This window comes from Pelodiscus sinensis, chromosome 16 (genome assembly GCF_049634645.1).
Source record: "Pelodiscus sinensis isolate JC-2024 chromosome 16, ASM4963464v1, whole genome shotgun sequence".
Classification (NCBI taxonomy): Eukaryota; Metazoa; Chordata; order Testudines; family Trionychidae; genus Pelodiscus; species Pelodiscus sinensis.
This window is the reverse complement of record NC_134726.1, coordinates 40,154,217-40,173,171: the sequence shown is the minus strand read 5'-3', so window position 1 is coordinate 40,173,171 and position 18,955 is coordinate 40,154,217. Positions and strand designations below refer to the sequence as shown.

The 18,955-nt window shown below is 54.3% G+C and overlaps 1 protein-coding gene across 2 annotated transcripts in view; it reads right to left on the bottom strand.

Moving 5' to 3' along the window:
- The window catches only part of USP31 (ubiquitin specific peptidase 31), a 60,443-nt gene that overhangs the window by 21,234 nt on the left and 20,254 nt on the right, over positions 1-18,955 (bottom strand). For both annotated transcript variants that reach the window (XM_075899942.1, XM_075899943.1), the window contains exons 2-6: positions 5,828-5,965; positions 5,285-5,373; positions 3,698-3,790; positions 2,109-2,244; positions 1,111-1,255 (exon numbers count right to left, since the gene is read on the bottom strand). In XM_075899942.1, the coding sequence (XP_075756057.1) occupies positions 1,111-1,255; positions 2,109-2,244; positions 3,698-3,790; positions 5,285-5,373; positions 5,828-5,965 (601 nt within the window). The remainder of the gene's footprint in view (positions 1-1,110; positions 1,256-2,108; positions 2,245-3,697; positions 3,791-5,284; positions 5,374-5,827; positions 5,966-18,955) is intronic.

Sequence of the window (18,955 nt, the reverse complement as noted above, 5' to 3'; positions counted from 1 at the left end):
CCCATTTCGTACCATTTACCTGCCTCTAGAAACTGCACGTCAAGAACCGAGGAGGTTCTGAGTGTGCTTGTTCTGAGCTGAAGCTGAGGAACTGGTAACCCCCAAGAACTCCCCTACGGAGGGCGCTGACGGACTTACCCTGCCACACCCAGGCTTGGGGCTCCCAGCACCGCTAGCGTGTCTGTAGGTTCTTTTATCGTTTTAATCATCTCTCTGTTTTACCTTGGGAAGCCCACGTGATGACAAACCCCTAGCAATGACATGTTACCCGTCTCTCAAGAGCAAGCATGCCGGGGTTCTTGAGCAACTTGCCCAGGCTGGGAACCACAGGGCGAAGGCAGGAACTGGGCAGCCTAGAGACGGAGAGGGGCACGTCTCCAACCGAGAGGGGCAACAGCTGGGAGCTGCAAGCCTAAGTGAGAGCCCCTGCTGGACCATGAAGGAGAAACACCGTGCCCTGGACCTGCACTGTTGTGACGGCGCGTTGGGGCCCCCCGCCTCCTGCACCCCCGAAATGGCACGAACAGACTCCCCCAGCCGGTAGAACAGAGGGGGTTTATTGCCTCCCGAGGGTACAGCCCAGCACAGATGTCACCAGGTTACAGGGCAGGCCTAGGGTGCCTCAGCCCCCCTTGAGACGGGGGGGGTCTCGGCTTCTAAACCCCCCAGCCTGTTGCTGAGGCTGCTTCCTCCATGCTCCCAGACAGAAACTAACGCACTCTCCTCCAGCCCTGCCCCCCAGCCCGGGCGGCATTCACCTCCCTTTGTTTCTCCCCAAGGGGGGGTAGCTGGTCAGACAGGTTTGGAGCCCCCTTTGCATAATGCCTCGTGTCAGACAGCAGAGGTCGCCACAGCCCTAGCAAGTCACCCCCACTACGTCACACCTGTAACCTGTTGCTCTGAACCACCCTTCGGCCGCTAAGCCACTTGCGTCTGAAGCGTCAGCCTATGGAAGCAGAGCTCAGCTCAGAGTGCGGCCCAGCAGGCCTTCCAGGTTCTTCTCTAGCTCTGGAACACACGCGACCAAGTGCCCCCTTCAAGCAAGCCCCTCAGCCAATAGCAGCCTGTAAGGGTGGCAGGGGACGGTGGCTAGCAGCCCGACTCACTCACCCCTCTGACTAAGGATACCCTCGGGCCTAAAAATCTCCGGGGTCTCAAATGCGAAAATGCAGTCGCTTTCATGCACGGTGTCCAGGTCGTCGGTGTCACAGAAGGAACGATGGAACCCATCGTAGTACATCTCCGTCAGCACAATCTGCAAGGCAGAAACGGAAGAGCAGCTATTAGCCCACCAGTGCCAGCCAGGGCTGGCGGCCAGACTCCAGGCCGACCAGAAGAGTCAGTGAATGAACCTTCACGGACGTGTTCCTGCCGTGGGATGGGAATTCTCCAGTTCCAAACGGAATCAGATACATTCAAGGAGGACAGGTCCATCAATGGCTCTTAGCCAGGATGGGTAGAGTCCCTAGCCGCCGTCAAAAGCAGAGAAAGGGCGACAGGAGAGGAATCACTTGATTCCCTGTTGTGTTCACTCCCTCGGGGGCACCTGGCACTGGCCGCTGTGGGCAGACAGGACACCAGGCTGGATGGACCGTTGGTCTGATCTTATGTTTCTCACAGTACCAGCTGACAGAAAAGCTAGGGAGGGGCCCACCCATGAGGGAGCAGCTGGGATGACGGGAACGTGCAGAGATTGTGGGATCCTGTGATTTTTTTGGGGGGGGAGGGGGAGGTGGGGGGGAGAGGTACTTTTCCCATAGGAGTCTCAAAACTCCAGGACACTTCCCATTAGCCCTGCTCACATCCACATCCACATCCACACAGTCACTGTAGGGCAATTGGGCAGAAGCACCTGCCTTTCCCTTCCTTGGGTAATGGAGAAAAAGGAGCAGAAGCAGCAGTGCAGGCTGGTCTAAGCGATTCGGGAGAGAGTGACGTATAAGGGACACATTCATCAGTCTAGGTCCTGCAGTCACCTAGTTCCTCTACAAACAGGTCCCCTGATCAGAACCCCAGCAGCCATTGTTACCTGCCACTTCAACTAGAAACACACCCGCACTCCGGCAGGACACCAGTGGCACCCCAGTGACCAAAGACCAGCCCGTTACCTGTTCTGTGGGTATCTTGGTTTCCATGGATACTGCTTCACGCAACTTGGCCACTGTTCCAGACAAAGGCACAGCCACCCCAATGCGCATGCAGTGAGAGCACTTCCCCTGGTACACCACCGTGATATACAGAGGCCTGCAGAGAGTCCAGGAAAGAAGGTGGCTAAACATTTCTGGAGGGTACCTAGAACAAACTCAGCCTACTGGACCAAACAGGCTGCAGAACCCTGAAGGGGGACTTCTACATTGCCCCAGTGTACGAACACAGGCCACTGCTGAGCTTTAGCCTCTAGGCCACTTTGGGATGGATACCATGGAAGGGTCTCTCAGCCCTTGGGGCACGACCCGCGCCTGGCGCCCACACAGCTCTCCAAGAGGCTGGCCGCAGCCTGAGTAATGACTGTTCCAGGCCACGCTACACCGGAGCTAACCTACAACTGCCCTGGGCGACCTGTTCCAGAGCGTAAGTAGCCTTGCAGTTAGGCTGAACAGCCTAAATCTCTCCCTTGCTGCAAACTGCTCGTTACTACTTCTACTTGAGGGACCTAGAGAACAATTTTAAGAGTCAAAATCGGAACAACCATGAACCCAAAATGAAATTTCGGAACAGTTTTGTAGGAAATTTCAATCTTTAATGTTTTCATTCTGATCTGAATGGGAAAAATCATAGAATCATAGAACTGGAAGAGACCTCAGAAGGCATCAAGTCCAGCCCCCTGCTCCAGGCAGGACCAATTCCAACTAAATCAACCCAGCCAGGGCTTTGTCAAGCCGAGACTTAAACACCTCTAGGGATGGAGACTCCACTACTTCCCTAGGTAACCCATTCCAGTGCTTCCCCACCCTCCTAGGGAAATAGTTTTTCCTAATATCCAACCTGGACCTCTCCCACCACAACTTGAGACCATTGCTCCTTGTTCTGCCACCTGTCACCACTGAGACCAGCCTTTCTCTGTCCTCTTTGGAACCTCCCTTCAGGGAGTTGAAGGCTGCTCTCAAATCCCCCCTCACTCTTCGCTTCTACAGACTAAACAGACCCAAGTCCCTCAGCCTCTCCTCATAAGTCATATGCTCCAGCCCCCTAATCATTTTGGTCACCCTCCGCTGGACCCTCTCCAATGCGCCCACATCCTTTTTGTAGTGGGGGCCCCAGAACTGGACACAATACTCCAGATGTGGCCTCACCAGAGCCGAATAAAGGGGAATAATGACATCTCTGGATCTGCTGGCAATGCTCCTCTTAATGCAACCTAATATGCCATTAGCCTTCTTGGCTACAAGGACACACTGTTGACTCTTATCCAGCTTCTCATCCACTGTAACCCCCAGGGCCTTTTCTGCAGAACTACTGCTTAACTGGTTGGATCATTGAGAGACTTCTGGAATTCTGAGAGAAGCAGCACTCTGGTTCCTGCATAGCTCTTCTCTTTTCAGCATCATTTGGGGGTTCCCTGCAAAACACAGCTCTCCTGGCCCTTTCAATTCAGCCCCCATTGGTTCTCAGTCTCTTCCATATTCAGATTTGCCATGCTACCAAGCACTGGGAAAGTCCCAACATTTTAACATCAAGGCACAGAGCAGCACATTACCGTGTATGCGGCAGAGGAATTGGCAGAGAGATGCAGAGGAAAGGGTCAAAGGTGTTACTCTGCTTCTGACAGTGCGGGCACGTCAGAGAGGACCTAGTAAAAATAGGAGGGGTGAGGTTACATCTCATTTGACTAGGGACAAGCAAACACCCAGACAAGTGACCTGCTGTTCCCTCCTCACAGGCCCCTTCGCCCCCCTCCCCCCAGCAGGGCGCCACAGGTTTTGCAGACAAACCCTTGTTGTAGATGAAAGGTGCCTAATTCCCAGGTGCTCGCGTGATAATTAGTCTCTGAGCTCAGTTATTACAGGGCATGGCAGGAAAACAGGCTCGGCTCTATTCCACCCTGCCTCCACTGAGGGACATGAACACCTTGCCCCGTTTGACTAAGCTCCTCCAGACACGCGGAGGAGCAAACAGCACTACGTGGGCCTCCATCTCCCTCGGAAAGGAAGGCAACTCCTCATGCTCCCACAGCCACTCGGCCTTGGCCAGGGTGCTGCAAGTCCCCAAGGCTTCTCTGCCACCGAGCAGCTGCAGCGGCGCGCTGGGAAGACCGTTTGCCCATTCAGCCTGGCTGGCTGCAGTGCTGCCGGGAGGCTTTGGAAGATGGCCTATTCCTCCCCCCCCCCCCTTGGAATGCTGTGGTAGCTCCCACGAACAAGGGGCAGTGGCGGACTAAGCACAGCTCTTCTCTGCTCGAGGGCTTCCTCATTAGCATAACGATAATTACTACAAGCTTGTGTGGGACTCGAAACGCGCCCAGCCACAGCATGCCTCCGGCTCCTGCCACCAGCCCAAGAGGGTCTCAGGCACATGAAATCGTGGCCCACGCTTCTGCTCCCTGACCGGTTAGGCTGGACACCCCTGGAGGGGAAGGCTGCAAACAAGCACTCCCAATTTCCTGACGAGAGGGGAACAAAATGTAAACGGCCCACTGAAGTGACAGAGAAGTTAGGGCCATCAAGCTAGCCACTGCTCCCCTGCGGAGCAAGAGCTCTTCGGTCACATTTCGTTTCCCAGAGGGAGACGCAGCCACGGCGTGACTGAGGCCACGTCTTCACTTCCCAGAAGAGCATCCTTGCAGCAGTAAAAAACCGTTAAATCGATCGCTGGGGGTGCCTCCGTGGACGCTGGAACTCCTACTTGCCTGAAGTGGCTTGTGCCCACGAAAGCTCACGACCCCTCTACAGGTTGTGCTAGTCTCCGTTAGTCCTGCGCTGGACTACTGGTTGTTTAAGTTTTTCCTCACAAGGAGTAAGGGAGAAACGCTGCTGCCAACTTCCCTATCGACCCTGTTGCACAGGCAGCGCCAAAGCTCGGCTAAGGCATGCTGACTCCAGCTGTTTCACACAGCTGGAATTGTGAACCTGAAGCCAAGCTTCGGCCATAGCGCGGACCTGGCCTGAGTGGAGCATAGCAATGCAGCAGCACAGTAAACAAAATGGAGGGCTGCAGAGGGTTACTTGCCTGCCACCTCTTCCCCCCGCCACACTGCACCTAGCTCTGCCACCGGGGTTCAAGACCCTTATGGTGGTTGAAGCCATGCACATCAACCCCTCAGGAGAAAGGCTGAAAGTTACGGTACCTGTACTGGGCTTGAAAGAGTTCCTGTACGAAAGTGCTGCTGACTGGAAAGCCTGGGGCCTCAAGCAGCGCAGCATCCTCCACGGGGGGCTGAAATGGAAAAGCAATTCCAAAGGAGACATGCCAGGGTGCCCAGGAGAGCCAGCCCAGTTCCATACAGCTCAACGGGGAGGAGCCCAGCTAGCTCTCCTGAGCCACACACACCACGACAAGGCCAGTACTTGAGATGGCAAGTGCTTTTGGTTCCTGTGAGTGGTCCACAGAGGGGACCGAGCACCTGGGTAGCCATGTGTGCTGGATACAGCTGGCATAGCATTACGCTGCCCAACTTCATGGACAGCAGAGTCAGGTGGCACCATTCACACTGGGCTGGGCTGGTTCACACCTTCCCCGCATTGCCAGAGAAGGCTCTTTGCGGCCCCAGGGGCCAGGCACAGCCCTTTGGCCCCCGTGTGTTACAGCACAGATCTCCCGCTGGGACGCTAAGGCAGAAAGCTTCCACGGAAGCACTACAGCAGCCACGGCCCTGCTGGATTTGCCTTACCTTCAGCGGAGATCTGCCACTGGATTTCACTACATTGTTGAGGTCTTCGTGAACTCTGTCCAACAGCCAGAGCAAGAACTCCTGGGCATCATGCTGCGAGTTCCCTCGGTACTGCATGGAGTTCTTCGAGACAATGTTCTGCAGAGGAACAGTCAAGAGACCCTCAGCACCGAGGACAAGCCCAGGGACAGAACACCTGCCATGATCAGACCCAGGCCCCGCTAACCGTGGTGTTCAGAACGGCATAGCTCCCCTGCCGTCGAAGCCGAGTAGCACAGGTGGCAGGGACAGCCGTCTGCGCTGAGGCTGAAGACAAGGTGTACGCGAGCTGAGGGCCTCCAGAGATGGGGAGGCTGCTACCTGATCTGGAAACTGGGCAGTGGGGCTAAGGCAGAGGCTACCGAGAGCCCAGAACTAGAAGGACGAGCACTCTTTGCCTTCATCCCAGCTACGGCGTGATGAGCAGGTCTCAGCTGTCAGCCTGCCTGCAGCAGCGTAGTCTCGCTAATGGGAGAGGCAAGGAACTGGGAAGCTGGCCAGGGAACTGAACATCTCTCAGAAAAGTTCCATTTATCATACGAGCGCTGTCCTGGGCAGATGCCGCTGAAGACAGGCTAGCAACCCACAAGAACGGCCACTCCCGAAGGGGCGGCAGCAAGCAGTGTTACCGAGTCCCTTCACCGCCTGGGCAGAGCAGAACGGATTTCGAGAGCTGGTGGTTCAATTGTACCCTCAAAACCAAGTCACTGGGGGGGAGAAGAGGAGAGAAGGAGAGATCTGGTCCGTCACTGTTGCGTGTACTGAGAATGCCACAGCTCTGGAGCTTAGGTCCTGCTCAGTGACGGCTCTAAGAGCCAAAGAAACTCCAGTCTGGACAAGAGAAACCAAGAATTGATATTTCACTGCCAACATGTTGAAACTGACTCTCTAGCTGAACACGCCGGCATGCAGCAGAGCACCCCTCAGGCCCGGGCCAGCTAGCCTGGATTCCACCTGCAATCTCTGCATCTACACAAACAGCTCCTGTCTGAAATGCTCCAAGTCCAAAGCCAGCTCTGCTCCCCACCCAGCCCCAGGGATTGTCCCTGCAGTAGACTGTGCCTGCGCCACGCACCCTGGAGTGTTCTCACTCCGCATTACCAATCCATTTTATCGTGGTAGTCCCCAAGCAGCAGCCAGGCAGGAAGCCCCATTGTGCCGGACACTGTAGAAACAGTCGACAGTTCCTGTACTGGAGCGCTTACAATCCAAGGCAAGGTCTAAGTTAGGGATGTTAACGTGTGTCGTGTAGTAACCGTGTAACCACTGAATTGTGGTGCTGCAGTGGGCACCCTGGGAGCTGGTGCCCACCGGGAGGAGGCTTTTAAGCCGGCTCCCCATGCGTACAGGCTCCCGTGTGCCCACCACGCTGCTGCCTCCGATACGAAGGCTCCCTGGGAGCGGATACATAGCAGTGTGGGGTGGCAGCCAGCTCCCCAGGAGTAGGGCGGGAGCCTGGGTGTAACCGTGAACAGGAACGGATAAGCCCGTTTAGCACAGTTAAGCTTTCCCATCCCGTCAGCACAGACAGGGTCATGGAAGGGGCAGAAACAATCCGAGGTAGAGCGAAGGATACGACCCCACCAGGTACGCTCCCAAAAGACAGTGGGGGTGGGGTTAGGGAAGTAATAGTGGAGTCGATTAGCACATTAACCGATTAGCAAAGCTTATAGGTTAATGCTACAGATTGCACGTTTCCCTCCCCCGCCCTAGCCAGGACATTTTTTAGCAGGCTGGCCAGCAGCCCAGCTCAGTTCTGGCTCGCACTGGGTCCAGAACTACTCCTGCTACAGCTCTGCATTGAAAGTGTGTCATGAGCCAGGCAGGAAGCTCGGCTTTCTCCCCCCCAGGAGGATCCAAGGCTTCCCCACCCCCTGCTCTTCCCCCTCGGCCCAGAGGCTGTCCTGCCTCTTGCCTCTCCTGCCCCCTCTCACTACGCCCCCCCCCCCCCCCGGCCAGGGAAAGGGGAGCAGGGCAGCTGAGCACTGCAGAAAGGGGGAGGGAGGAAGGAGTCAGGCAGGACACAGAGCCATGTGCTGATATCACTGTCGTCTCGCAGAAAATGTTTATACAGAGACACGCATCTGTGACTGGTCCAAACACAGGGATCCCCTGGGGGTTGTCACCCAGTGTGTGGGTCATGCCACTGAGCCTGCCTCCCTGCCCACAGCCCTGTCCTGCTGCGCCAGAAACTCTGGTCTCCCCGCCCCCGCCAAGGCCCACAGCTGGGCTAACAGCCCCTAAACCAGCTCAGCAGAGAGGACTCCGCCGTAAGGCCGTTGACAGCACCCAGGATCACAGCCCCAAATAAATCAGTCTGACTCAAAACGTCTTACAAGGAGAAAGTTTGTAAGTTCGCCCTTTGTCAAGGAGATACACGCACAGTGGCTGCTCCCCCACAGGTAACATTACTTTACGCTAGGCTTGACAAAACAAGAAGAGCGTCTATGAAGTGTAAAAAGTAGGATTTTAGTGGCTGCACGTCACCACAGTCGCATCAAAGTCAGTTACTGAGCCAAAATAAACAGGCACTAATCCTACAAATTCTTACCCCAACAGCCATTCTAACCATCTATTTCACAAGCTAGGAATCCCTACTGGCCACATGTCAGTTGGGATTCCACCTTCAGTCGCCGCTGTCCTGGGTGAGTAAGACACAAAGCAGCTCTGGACTGGAACGAGATTACCCCCAACCTCCCAGAAAAGTCAGACTCTGCCAGGCTGATAAGTAGGTGGGGCGGTGGGTGTCCTGCTCTGCAAGCTTCCAACAGTTCCAGCCACTGTAACGAAACACGCAATTCTCTCTGTTCTCTTCACTGTTAAGCAAACAGAGATACGGGCCTGAGAAAAGGGGAGGATTTGTCCTTCCCACTCACTATGCATGCTCAATCCAGACCACCACGCTCAGAGAAGCTGCCTAAGCCAAAAAGCAGAAAGTCTGCATCAGAGACCAGACGCAACCACCCTTCTCAGTGGCCAGCTGGCCGGAGAGCTAGGAGGAAGAAAGGTACAAGCATGCAGCAATTCCATGGCCTTTGTCTTGATTAGGTGTGACATTAGCCCATTAGTTTAATTGCTATGAGGTCAGCATGGCAGAGGCAGGGTGCCAGCATGTGGTCTGGAGATGTGACTATCCAGTAGGGATGTTAAATATCGGTTAATTGAATAGTCGAGTAACCTCATTGGTTAGTCGACTATTCTATCTCCCCCAAGGGCAAGGCCGGCAGCAGCTAGCCTGTGAGGGGAGCCAGTTTAAAAACCAGCTCCCCTTGTGGACCCGCTGCCTGTCACCCTGTGCTGCTGCCTCTGATAAAGAGGCAGCAGTGTGGAGTGGCAGCAGCCCCTGTCCAGGGGGCAGGGGTCTGGGTTCCAGTTTGTGCTGGGTCCAGGAACTGAGCCAGGCTGCCTGCCCACCTGGCTCCTAATACACTTTAAAAACTCAGAGCCACAGCAGGACTAAGCTGGGCTGCTCGCCTGCCTGCTAGACAATGTAATGGTGGGGATGCAGGGGCGGGAGGGGAAGGGAAATGAGTGTAGTCTGTAACATCCTATAAACTTTTGCTTATTGGTTAATCGGGTAATCAACTACACTATTACATCCCTAATCCAGAGAGGGGAAATGGCCTTTGTAATGTGCTAACCAGCTGAGATCGTTTGTCAGTCCTAAGTTAAGTGTTGAACTTGCAAGTGGATTCCAGGTTCGCTGTCTCCCTTTCTGAAGTTCCTGTGTGGAAGGCTGGCTGGGTTCAGGTTAGAAGTAGCTTTCCACGTAGCCTAGACCCACAGTGCCCCATTTCCCCTTCCACTTGTCAGCATATCATGCCAATCAAAAGCATCGGCCCACCAAGATTTTCTCCTGTCACACCATAAGGAAGCCAGCCAATCCTGCAGAAATGGAAGTTTCTGCTTCCAATGGAGAGAAAAGCCAGGCAACTAGCAGCAAGCAGCACGTCTTGGGTGGCATCTTCCTTCCCGGCCTCTCAGGCGTCTCCAGGATAGCCACCCTGGCCACCTCCAGAAGCGAGCGGGGAGAGAACAGAGTTGCCTGTGGTGATGGATTGCTAGGTCATGGGAGGTGAATCAGGAAGTACTACAGAACAACAGATGCCGTTCCCTCGGGAATTGCTTTGCTATGGAGACTCCGCCGCCAGTAGCGGCATGTTCCCAATTCTATTCAGGCTTTCTGCCATCTCCGCTATGAAGTGGCTTTGTTGTTACTGAAACCTTTATTGGCTGCTCTGTGAAATGTCACATGCCTTTCTCCTAAGAAGATGCTGTGACAGCAAAGTATTCAACAGGGACAAGCAAGGTAGAAAGGAAGCCCCACCCACCACAGAACAGGGGGCATGATCTGTCTACTGCAAAGCACGATCAAATCTAAACGAGATCAAGAGCAGACTAATTACAAGAGCAATTTAACAAAGCAAAGAAGAGACGTCCTTTAAATTTAGACTCAACTGAGTAATGGGTTACGGTCCTTCTCTTCCAGGCCACCAGCCCAAGCCCCGCAGCCCCACCTCCACCCCAGCGGGGCAGGGACAGGCGGCTTCCCACGTGTAACTGAACGTTAAACGATGAGCTCAGGCTCGTCGGTTAGCCGTCTGCACGGTTACACTTTCACATCCCTGCTAGTGACTGAGCACACACTACAGTGATCACTGGGCTCGCCCCACACGCAAACCCATCACAATTAGTGCCACATTGACAACATGGGGAGTTTCTGCAGACGGGTGGGCCAGAGGCAGAAGCAGCAAGCCCCTTGCACTCAGATGGTGCCCACACTGAGAATTGTACAGGTTCCCCACTCTTAACCTACCTTCAGTGCAGCTGTACTAAGGTACACCAGCCACCTGCCTGCCTTTGCTCAAGCAGCTCCAGACAACAGTGCTAATCTGCCTATCCCAAATCACTGTAGTAAGACTGCACAGACGCTTACTGCACCAATGCTCAGCGTCGACACAGCCCTGAAGACAGACTTCCCATGTCCTGACAGAGGTGCTGGCGGGAGAGCTGTTCTGTGAGTAGCCTATTTCACTTGCAGCAATCAAACTCCAGCACCTTGCCACTGCTACAATCCCACAGAGTTAGAGGGTAGAAACGCAAGGCCTCCTTCGAATGGCCAACGGGGTCATTAGGAGGAAGGGGAAGTCTCTAAATTCCACACTCCGACCTTGTCTATGCTGCAGGAACCCCATCCAAACACACGCAACTGTTCGCACCAGTGCAGCGTGCCTAACCGAGTGCAGCCACATCGGTACAGAGCACCACATACAAGACAAACCACCAGTCCAATTTGCTGCTATAATCAGACAGTACATAAAACCTCACAGAGCAAAGTGAGCAGCCTCATTTGCTGGTTCTGCGCTCTGGAACACACGTTTTAAGGACAAGTAAGGGCTAGTTACTTTCCGGTGTGGAACGGGTTGTGTCTAAGCGGATGGCGCTAGCTCAGAGGTCTGAAGACAACGGCACAGACGTGCACAGGGAAGGTTTCTGTTCTCTCTTTCAATACACAACACCCAGTTTTGCTAAGAGATTGTGACCGTGCACAAACCTCATTCTGCTTTGGAAGATTTATCCCAGGCAGAGCTCCCTGAGCACAGGATGTTATTAGCATCACGCCAGCGTGTCCCACTCTCCCCAGGCAGCAATCCCTCTCCAACGGGGGCACCAACCTGGAAAGAGCAGGGACCCAAAGAGGGGCTGGATAGCCTAGAGCTTCCATTCACCCCCCCCCTAAACCGCAACATCCCAAAACACGGCAACCCAACAGCTCCCCTGGTTGCAATGACTGGAATGGGGCCAACACATGTTCCTCCCCGGCCTGCCAGCCACTGAGCTGACTCCCCACAGGTGCCAATATGGCCTCCAGGCACAGAGCACAGGTCAGAGGAGGAGCTGACAGCTGTAGGCAGGCAACCAGTGCAAGGGATGCAGAAGAGGAGGACAGGTTCCCTTCCCCACCCCTTAGTCACAGATCCAGGGAGGGGTGGGGAGGAGGGAAACATGAGGCACGGATAAAAGGAAGAGTTTGTCCAGAGCAGGGAGAGGGGCTGGGATTAGGTCAGAATCGGCTAACACATCGGTCAACTCAGCCAGCCTCCAGCTTTTCTGCCCAACCCAGAGACGGCAAGAGGGTCTCCATGCTCCTCTCCCTCCTCCATCAGCTGCAGCGCCTCCTTGGGGAGGGAGAAGGAAACAAAACTCGGGGGGAGGGGGAGAGGAGAGGAGGGAGACCCAAAATGCTGATGCCTCCCAGCAAGGACAAGGAGGAGAGAACAAAGATAACCCAGCGTTCCTGTCCCATTTTGGAGTGCAGTGCAGAGCAATGAGAGGTGGCATCCCAACCCGCTCTGAAACCTGGGGTGCCTCAGTTTGGCTGTTGTAGTTCCCAAGCGGGGTCACTCAAAGCATGCAGGGCACACCCTGAGCACAGCTGCAGCTCTGAGCCAGCCCCTGGGACCTCAGCAACCACGCACTGGCTTCCAACAGCCTTGGTTAATGCCTGCTGCGTGATACCACCCCACCCACCCACCCACCCACCCACCCACCCACACTTCCTCCAACTGGGTATTTGTTCAGTGCTAGCCAGCCCTCTTAGAGGTTCGGATATGAGAGGGCTGTTGCCCCAGGAAGGAACAATCAATCTCCAACAGTTTCCAGTTAAAGTAGGAGTTCCCAGAACAGTTCAAACAATCTGGATTAGTTTTGTAGTTAAATAAACATGTTCTTAATCAACGAGATCACTTGTACACACTAAGAGCGTTCAGATCAGAAGAAGTTACAAGATAAAATGCTTTCTAGTGGCTAAAACAAACTAGACTTGGTTCACAAGGAACCCTCACCATGTGTTCCCAGCACCACTGCTGACCAAGCCTTCAGGTCAGAATCCCACCCAAGTCAAAAGCTTCTCATCTTAGACAGGGGCCAGGAGGAGAATGAAAAAGCCTGGGGGTGTTCTGACCCTCACTGTTACAGTCTAGTCCAGTCACTTTAAAACGCACTGCCCTGAGGGTTACCCCCGCCCCGATACAGTTCCTTCCTGCCGGGAGGACAGAGCCGAGGAGTGGCCTGGTGAAAGAGGTTCCACGCTGTTGCTAAAATGTACAGTCAACTCTGAACACAGCCACCACAACAGCGACGGCCAATCAACTTTGACCACATGCAGAGGGCTCAGCTTGTCCTTTGTCTGAGGAACCCGTTTACCCTTCTTGCTGCTCCAAGAACCCAGTTTTCTACTTAGATCAGTGTTTCTTAAACTTTTTAAGAATGAGGAACACCAAACAATTTTCTTTTACGCGGAATACCAACGATTTTTTTTGAGGGGGACAAAAAAAAAAAAAAGAGGTCAGGGGAAACTTATTAACAAAAAAGGGTCGCGGGAAGTTGAGAGTTGTTCAGCGCAGCAAAAAAGTTACCTGTAACAGACTAACTTGGCTACCCCCTGAAGCTGCCTCTTTAAGAGCGGCCGTCATTTGGAACTCTGTTCTCGGTTGCACACCGGTGCGCTGCAGAACACAGTTTAAGCAACACTGACTTAGATGCAAAACCAAGTAAATAACGTTTCTTTGGTTAAGAGAAACCGGCTCAACGACTTCTGCTTAGCCAAGCCTGCATGGGTTCGAACATGCGCTAACACCCCCTCTCATGGGACGCTGCCGCCCACGTTGCTATTAGCTGGGGAGTTATTAGGGTTCAAATGCCAATTCCCAACCTGTGTTTTGGACTGAGATTAGTAAGCACATTCAGGCTGTGACCGAGATTCTTCCCAAACTGCTCAAACCTTCGGATCGCGGCCCCTTCCTGCTCCTCCATGTAGGAACCAACGATACGGCCAAGAATGACCGTGAGCAGGTCACAGCAGATTATGAAGCGCTGGAAAGAAGGATCAAAGAATTTGAAGTGGGTCAATGTGGAAACAATTTCATATTTAGCTAGAACCCATTCTGTATAACAAAAGCCATTTCAGTTTTCTGTGGAGTGGATGGACCTTCAGTGATGTAAGAAAAAGCCAGTGAGATGGGCTGCTGGAATGAGTTAATGAACTATTTTAAGCTGAAGCCCTTACTCCCTGAAAACCTGTTTCTTTCTTTGCTGATAATAATTCCTCTTTGAAGTTGGCTTTCATTTCTTGCCCTGACGTCAGACTTGTTTGGTAAAGGGTATAAAATACTAGGATTGATTGTATTAGCCAGCCTTACTGGGCCCAGCTCTACTGGGACCACGTTTAGCTCACTTTGCCTTATTGATCAATAAAGCTGTCTATTAGCTGCCAAAACAGAGGGAAGCCTTTGCTTCAACAGTCAAGTTTAGAGGTGTAAGCAACAGGAGTGATTTTGTGCTTGGTGTCTGCTACAGGCCACCGAACCAGGTGGATGAGGCTTTCTTCAGACAACTGAGAGAAGTTTCCAGATCACAGACCCTGGTTCTCATGGGGGACTTAATCACCCTGACATCTGTTGGGAGACCAATACGGCAGTACACAGACAATCCGGTAAGTTTTTGGAGAATGTTGGGGATAACTTCTTGGTACAAGTACTGCAGGATCCAACCAGGGGCTGTGCGCAGCTTGACCGGCTGCTCACAAATAGGGAGGAACTAACAGGGGAAGTAGAGGTGGGTGACGGCCTGGGAAGCAGTGATCATGAGATGGTAGATTTCAGGATCCTGACCAAAGGAAGAAAGGAGAGTAGTAAAATACAAACCTTGAACTTTAGAAAAGCAGACTTTGACTCCCTCAGAGAACTGATGGGCAGAATCCCCTGGGATGCTAACATGAAGGGGAAAGGAGCCCAGGAGAGCTGGCAGTGTTTTAAAGAAGCCTTATTGAAGGCACAGAAAGAAACCATCCTGATGCATAGCAAGAGAAGCAAATATGATAGGAGACCAAATTGGCTTACTGGGGAAATCCTTGGTGAACTTAAGCACAGAAAGGGAGCTTACAAAAACTTGGACAGATGACTAGGGAGGGGTATAAATGTAGAGCTTGAGAATGCTGGGGGGTTATCAGGAAGGCGAAAGTGCAATTGGCATTGTGACTGGCTAAGGATGTGAAGGGGAACAAGAAAGGTTTCTACAGGCATGTTAGCAAGAAGAAGGTGATCAGAGAGGGGGTGGGGCCCCTACTGGATGAAGGAGGTAACCTAGGCTATGTCTACACTCGCGGCTTCTTGCATGAGTAATATGCAAATGAGGCTCGGCGATATTCCACACATCCTCATTTGCATATCTAATGAGCCACCATTTTTTCAGAAGAGGCTCTTGCGCAAGGAGTGTCTACACTGCCCCTTCTTGAGCAAGAAAACCCTCTTGCGCAATGCTGTTACACCTATTACTTTTCAGAAAGAACAGCATTGCGCAAGAGGGTTTTTCTTGCGCAAGAAGGGGCAGTGTAGACACTCCTTGCACAAGAGCCTCTCCTGAAAAAAAATGGAGGCTCATTAGGTATGCAAATGAGGCTCAGCGATATTCCACACAGCCTCATTTGCATATTACTCATGCAAGAAGCCGTGAGTGTAGACATAGCCTCAGTGGCAGATGATGTGGGGAAAGCTGAAGTACTCAATGCTTTCCTTGCCTCTGTCTTCACGGACAAGGTCAGCTCCCAGACTAATGTGCTAAGTGATGCAATATTAGACAAAGATGGACAGACCTTGGTGGGGAAAGAACAGGTTAGAAGCGATTTAGAAAAGTTAAACATACACAAATCCATGGGTCCGGACAATGCATCTGAGGGTACTGAGGGAGTTGGGCAAATGTCATTGAGGAGCCTTTGGCCATTATCTTTGAAAAGTCATGGAAATCAGGATGACTGGAAAAAGGCAAATGTCGTGCCCATCTTTAAGAAAGGGAAGAAGGACAATCCAGGGAACTATAGGCCAGTCAGTCTTACCTCAGTCCTTGGAAAAAGCATGGAAGGGATCCCTAAGGAATCCATTTTGAAGCACTTGGAAGAGGGGAAGGTGATCAAGAATAGTCAGCATGGATTCACGAAGGGCAAGTCCTGCCTGACCAATCTGATTAGCTTCTGTGATGAGGTAACTGGCTCTGTGGACATGGGAAAGTCAGTGGATGTGACATACCTGGACTTTAGCAAGGCTTTTGATACGGTCTCCCACAATATTCTTGCCAGCAAGTTAAGGGAATGTAGATTAGATAAACGGATGGTAAGATGGATAGAAAGCTGGCTGCAAGGTCAGGCCAGCGGGTAGTGATCAACAGCTCGATGTCAGGATGGCGGTCGGTTTCCAGCGGAGCACCCCAAGGATCTGTTCTAGGGCCGGTTTTGTTCAACATTTTTATGAATGACCTGGATGAGACGATGGATTGCACCCTCAGCAAGTTCGCAGATGACACTAAGCTAGAGGGAGAAGTAGATATGCTGGAGGGCAGGGACAAGGTCCAGAGTGACCTAGACAGATTAGAGGATTGGGCCAAAAGAAATCTGATGAGGTTCAACAAGGACAAGTGTAGAGTCCTGCCCTTGGGACGGAAGAATCCCAAGCATTGCTACAAGCTGGGGACCGACTGGCTAAGTAGCAGTTCTGCAGAAAAGGACCTGGAGATTACAGAGGATGAGAAGCTGGATAGGAGTCAGCAGTGCGCCCTTGTAGCCAAGAGGGCTAATGGCATATTAGGGTGCATTGGGAGGAGCATTGCCAGCAGATCCAGAGAAGCGATTATTCCCCTTTATTCAGCTCTGGTAAGACCACTGGAGTATTGTCCAGTTCTGGGGCCTCCATTATAGAAAGGATGTGGACACATTGGAGAGGGTCCAGCAGAGAGCGACCAAAATGATTAGGAGGCTGGAGCACATGACCTACGAGGAGAGACTGAGGGATTTGGGTTTGTTTAGTCTGCAGAAGAGAAGAGTGAGGGGGGATTTGAGAGCAGCCTTCAAACTGCTGAAGGGGGGTTCCAAAGAGGCTGGAGAGAGGCTGTTCTCAGTGGGGACAGATGGCAGAAGAAGGAACAATGGGCTCAAGTTACAGGAGGGGAGGTCTAGGTTGGAGATTAGGAAAAACTATTTCCCCAGGAGGGTGGGGAAGCACTGGGATGGTTCCCTAGGGAGGTGGTGGAGTCTCCATTCCTAGCGGTGTTTAAGTCTCGGCTTGACCAAGCCCTGGCCGGGTTGATTGAGTTGTGACTGGTCCTGCTTTGGGCAGAGGGCTGGACTGGACTCCTGAGGGCTCTTCCAGCTCTATGGTTCTACGTGTGACTGCGTCTGGTCACACCCCACTGCCCCAAACAGGTGGAGGCTCAGCACCCCCCAGACTGCCAGCAGGCCTGAGACATTCCTCAAACTAGCTGGCAACTAGGCACAGACTCAGGCAAAGAACCACTTCTGCAGCAGAGGATGCTGATAGTGACCTTGGATCTTAGGTGCTCACTGTGACGGGGTGAGGCAACCCCGCACTAGAAGGGCCCCCCCCAGCGAGGCAGGGGAAAGCGGCGCGGCTTGTCTCACCGCCGCCGAGGACGCGTCCGGTGGGGTAACCGGGACGCGCCGCTAGGCAGGCGGGCGAGCGGGCGGGACCCCGAGCAACACGGGGGAGGGCGGTGACGGGGTGAGGCAACCCCGCACCGAGGAGGGCCCCCCCCCAGCGGGGCAGAAAGAGACGCCACGGCTGGACCTGCTGCCGCCGGGGACGCAGGCAGCAGGGCAGCCGGGACATGCCGCCAGGCTGGCGGCTCCAGGGACGCAGCCCGGGACAGCGCGGGGGAAGAACCCCCCCCCCCCCCCCCGGCAAGGTTAGTGGGGACAACCGGGCAGGAACGGCACCCCACCAGCCTCAGGGCGGGCAGCCCCACGGGCACCCCAGCCGGCCCTATGCCCCACAGCTGCAGGAGAGGGAGAGAACGCTGGGGGTGAGGGGAAACGGCTGGGGAGGAGAAGCTGGAGCCGTGGATGAGCACAGGTGTGGGTGCTCTGGAGGGGCGGGGCGGCACCTTCCCCAGGTATAAAGTCAGGAGAGGCAGAAGCAGAGGGGGAGGAGGAGAAGGAGGACGCTGGAGGCAGAGACTGAGAGACACCGAGGAGGCGGCGAGACCAGCCAGCTGGTGAGCGGACGAGCGAGGGCGTGAGGAAGCAGCCCAGGGCGGGTGTACTGGAGCCCGAGGGTTGATGCGTTGCGGCTCTGTGCCCCATCAGCCAGGTCGGGGGAGAGAAGAGCATCTCCCCCGCCTTAGGGCCCTGGGCTGGGGTCTGGAGAGAGGGAGGGCCCGGACCCCCCTCACCTCCTCGCTCGTGGGATCCTCTGGGCAACCACCGGGAGGGCCGACCCGACGCCGCGGCACAGAGACTGGGACCTTCCGGGGCGGCAACCGTGGGAGTGTGACTGCCCAGGACGGGGTGGACTCGCGGACCCCATAACGCGTGGTGGAGAATGTGGGTACTGGGCCCCCGAACAGAAGGGGGGCGCTAGCGGAGCAGGGGTGGCTCTTGGGCACGGATAAGGGTGGAGGTTTGTGGTCTTCTCTCTAAGGGGGCCGCCCAGATGGAGCCGGCAAAGGTGTTGGAGTGGGTGATGGAAAACCAGCGGCAGCAACAGCACCAACAGACGCAGATCGTGCAACAGCTGGCGGCGCAGTTTCAAGAGCAACAACGGCAACTGGTTAGAGAGCTCACGGAACACCAACAGGCGGTAGGGGCCCGACGAGGGAGAGGGGAAGCCCCCTGGCCAGGGGAAGAAGACGCAGCGGGAGGGGTCCAGCCGCCCATTCGTTTAGCTAAGTTAGGCCCAGCGGATGACGTGGAGGCCTTCCTCGTAACCTTCGAGCGAGTGGCCACGGCGGCAAGATGGCCGGAAGAACACTGGGCGACTATAGTAGCTCCCTACTTGTCCGGACCGGCCCAGATGGCATATCGGGGGTTGCCCGCGAGGGAGGCGCTCCACTACTATAAAGTGAAGGAGGCCATATTAGATCAGGTAGGGATAACCCCCGAAACGTACCGCCAGCGGTTCCGGCAAGAACGATACCGGCCAGGAGACCGGCCCCGCGCAGTGGCCCATCGCCTGAAAGAGTCCGGGATGCGGTGGCTGGAACCCGAGCCCAAGACGGGAATGCAGGTGGCGGAGATTGTCATTT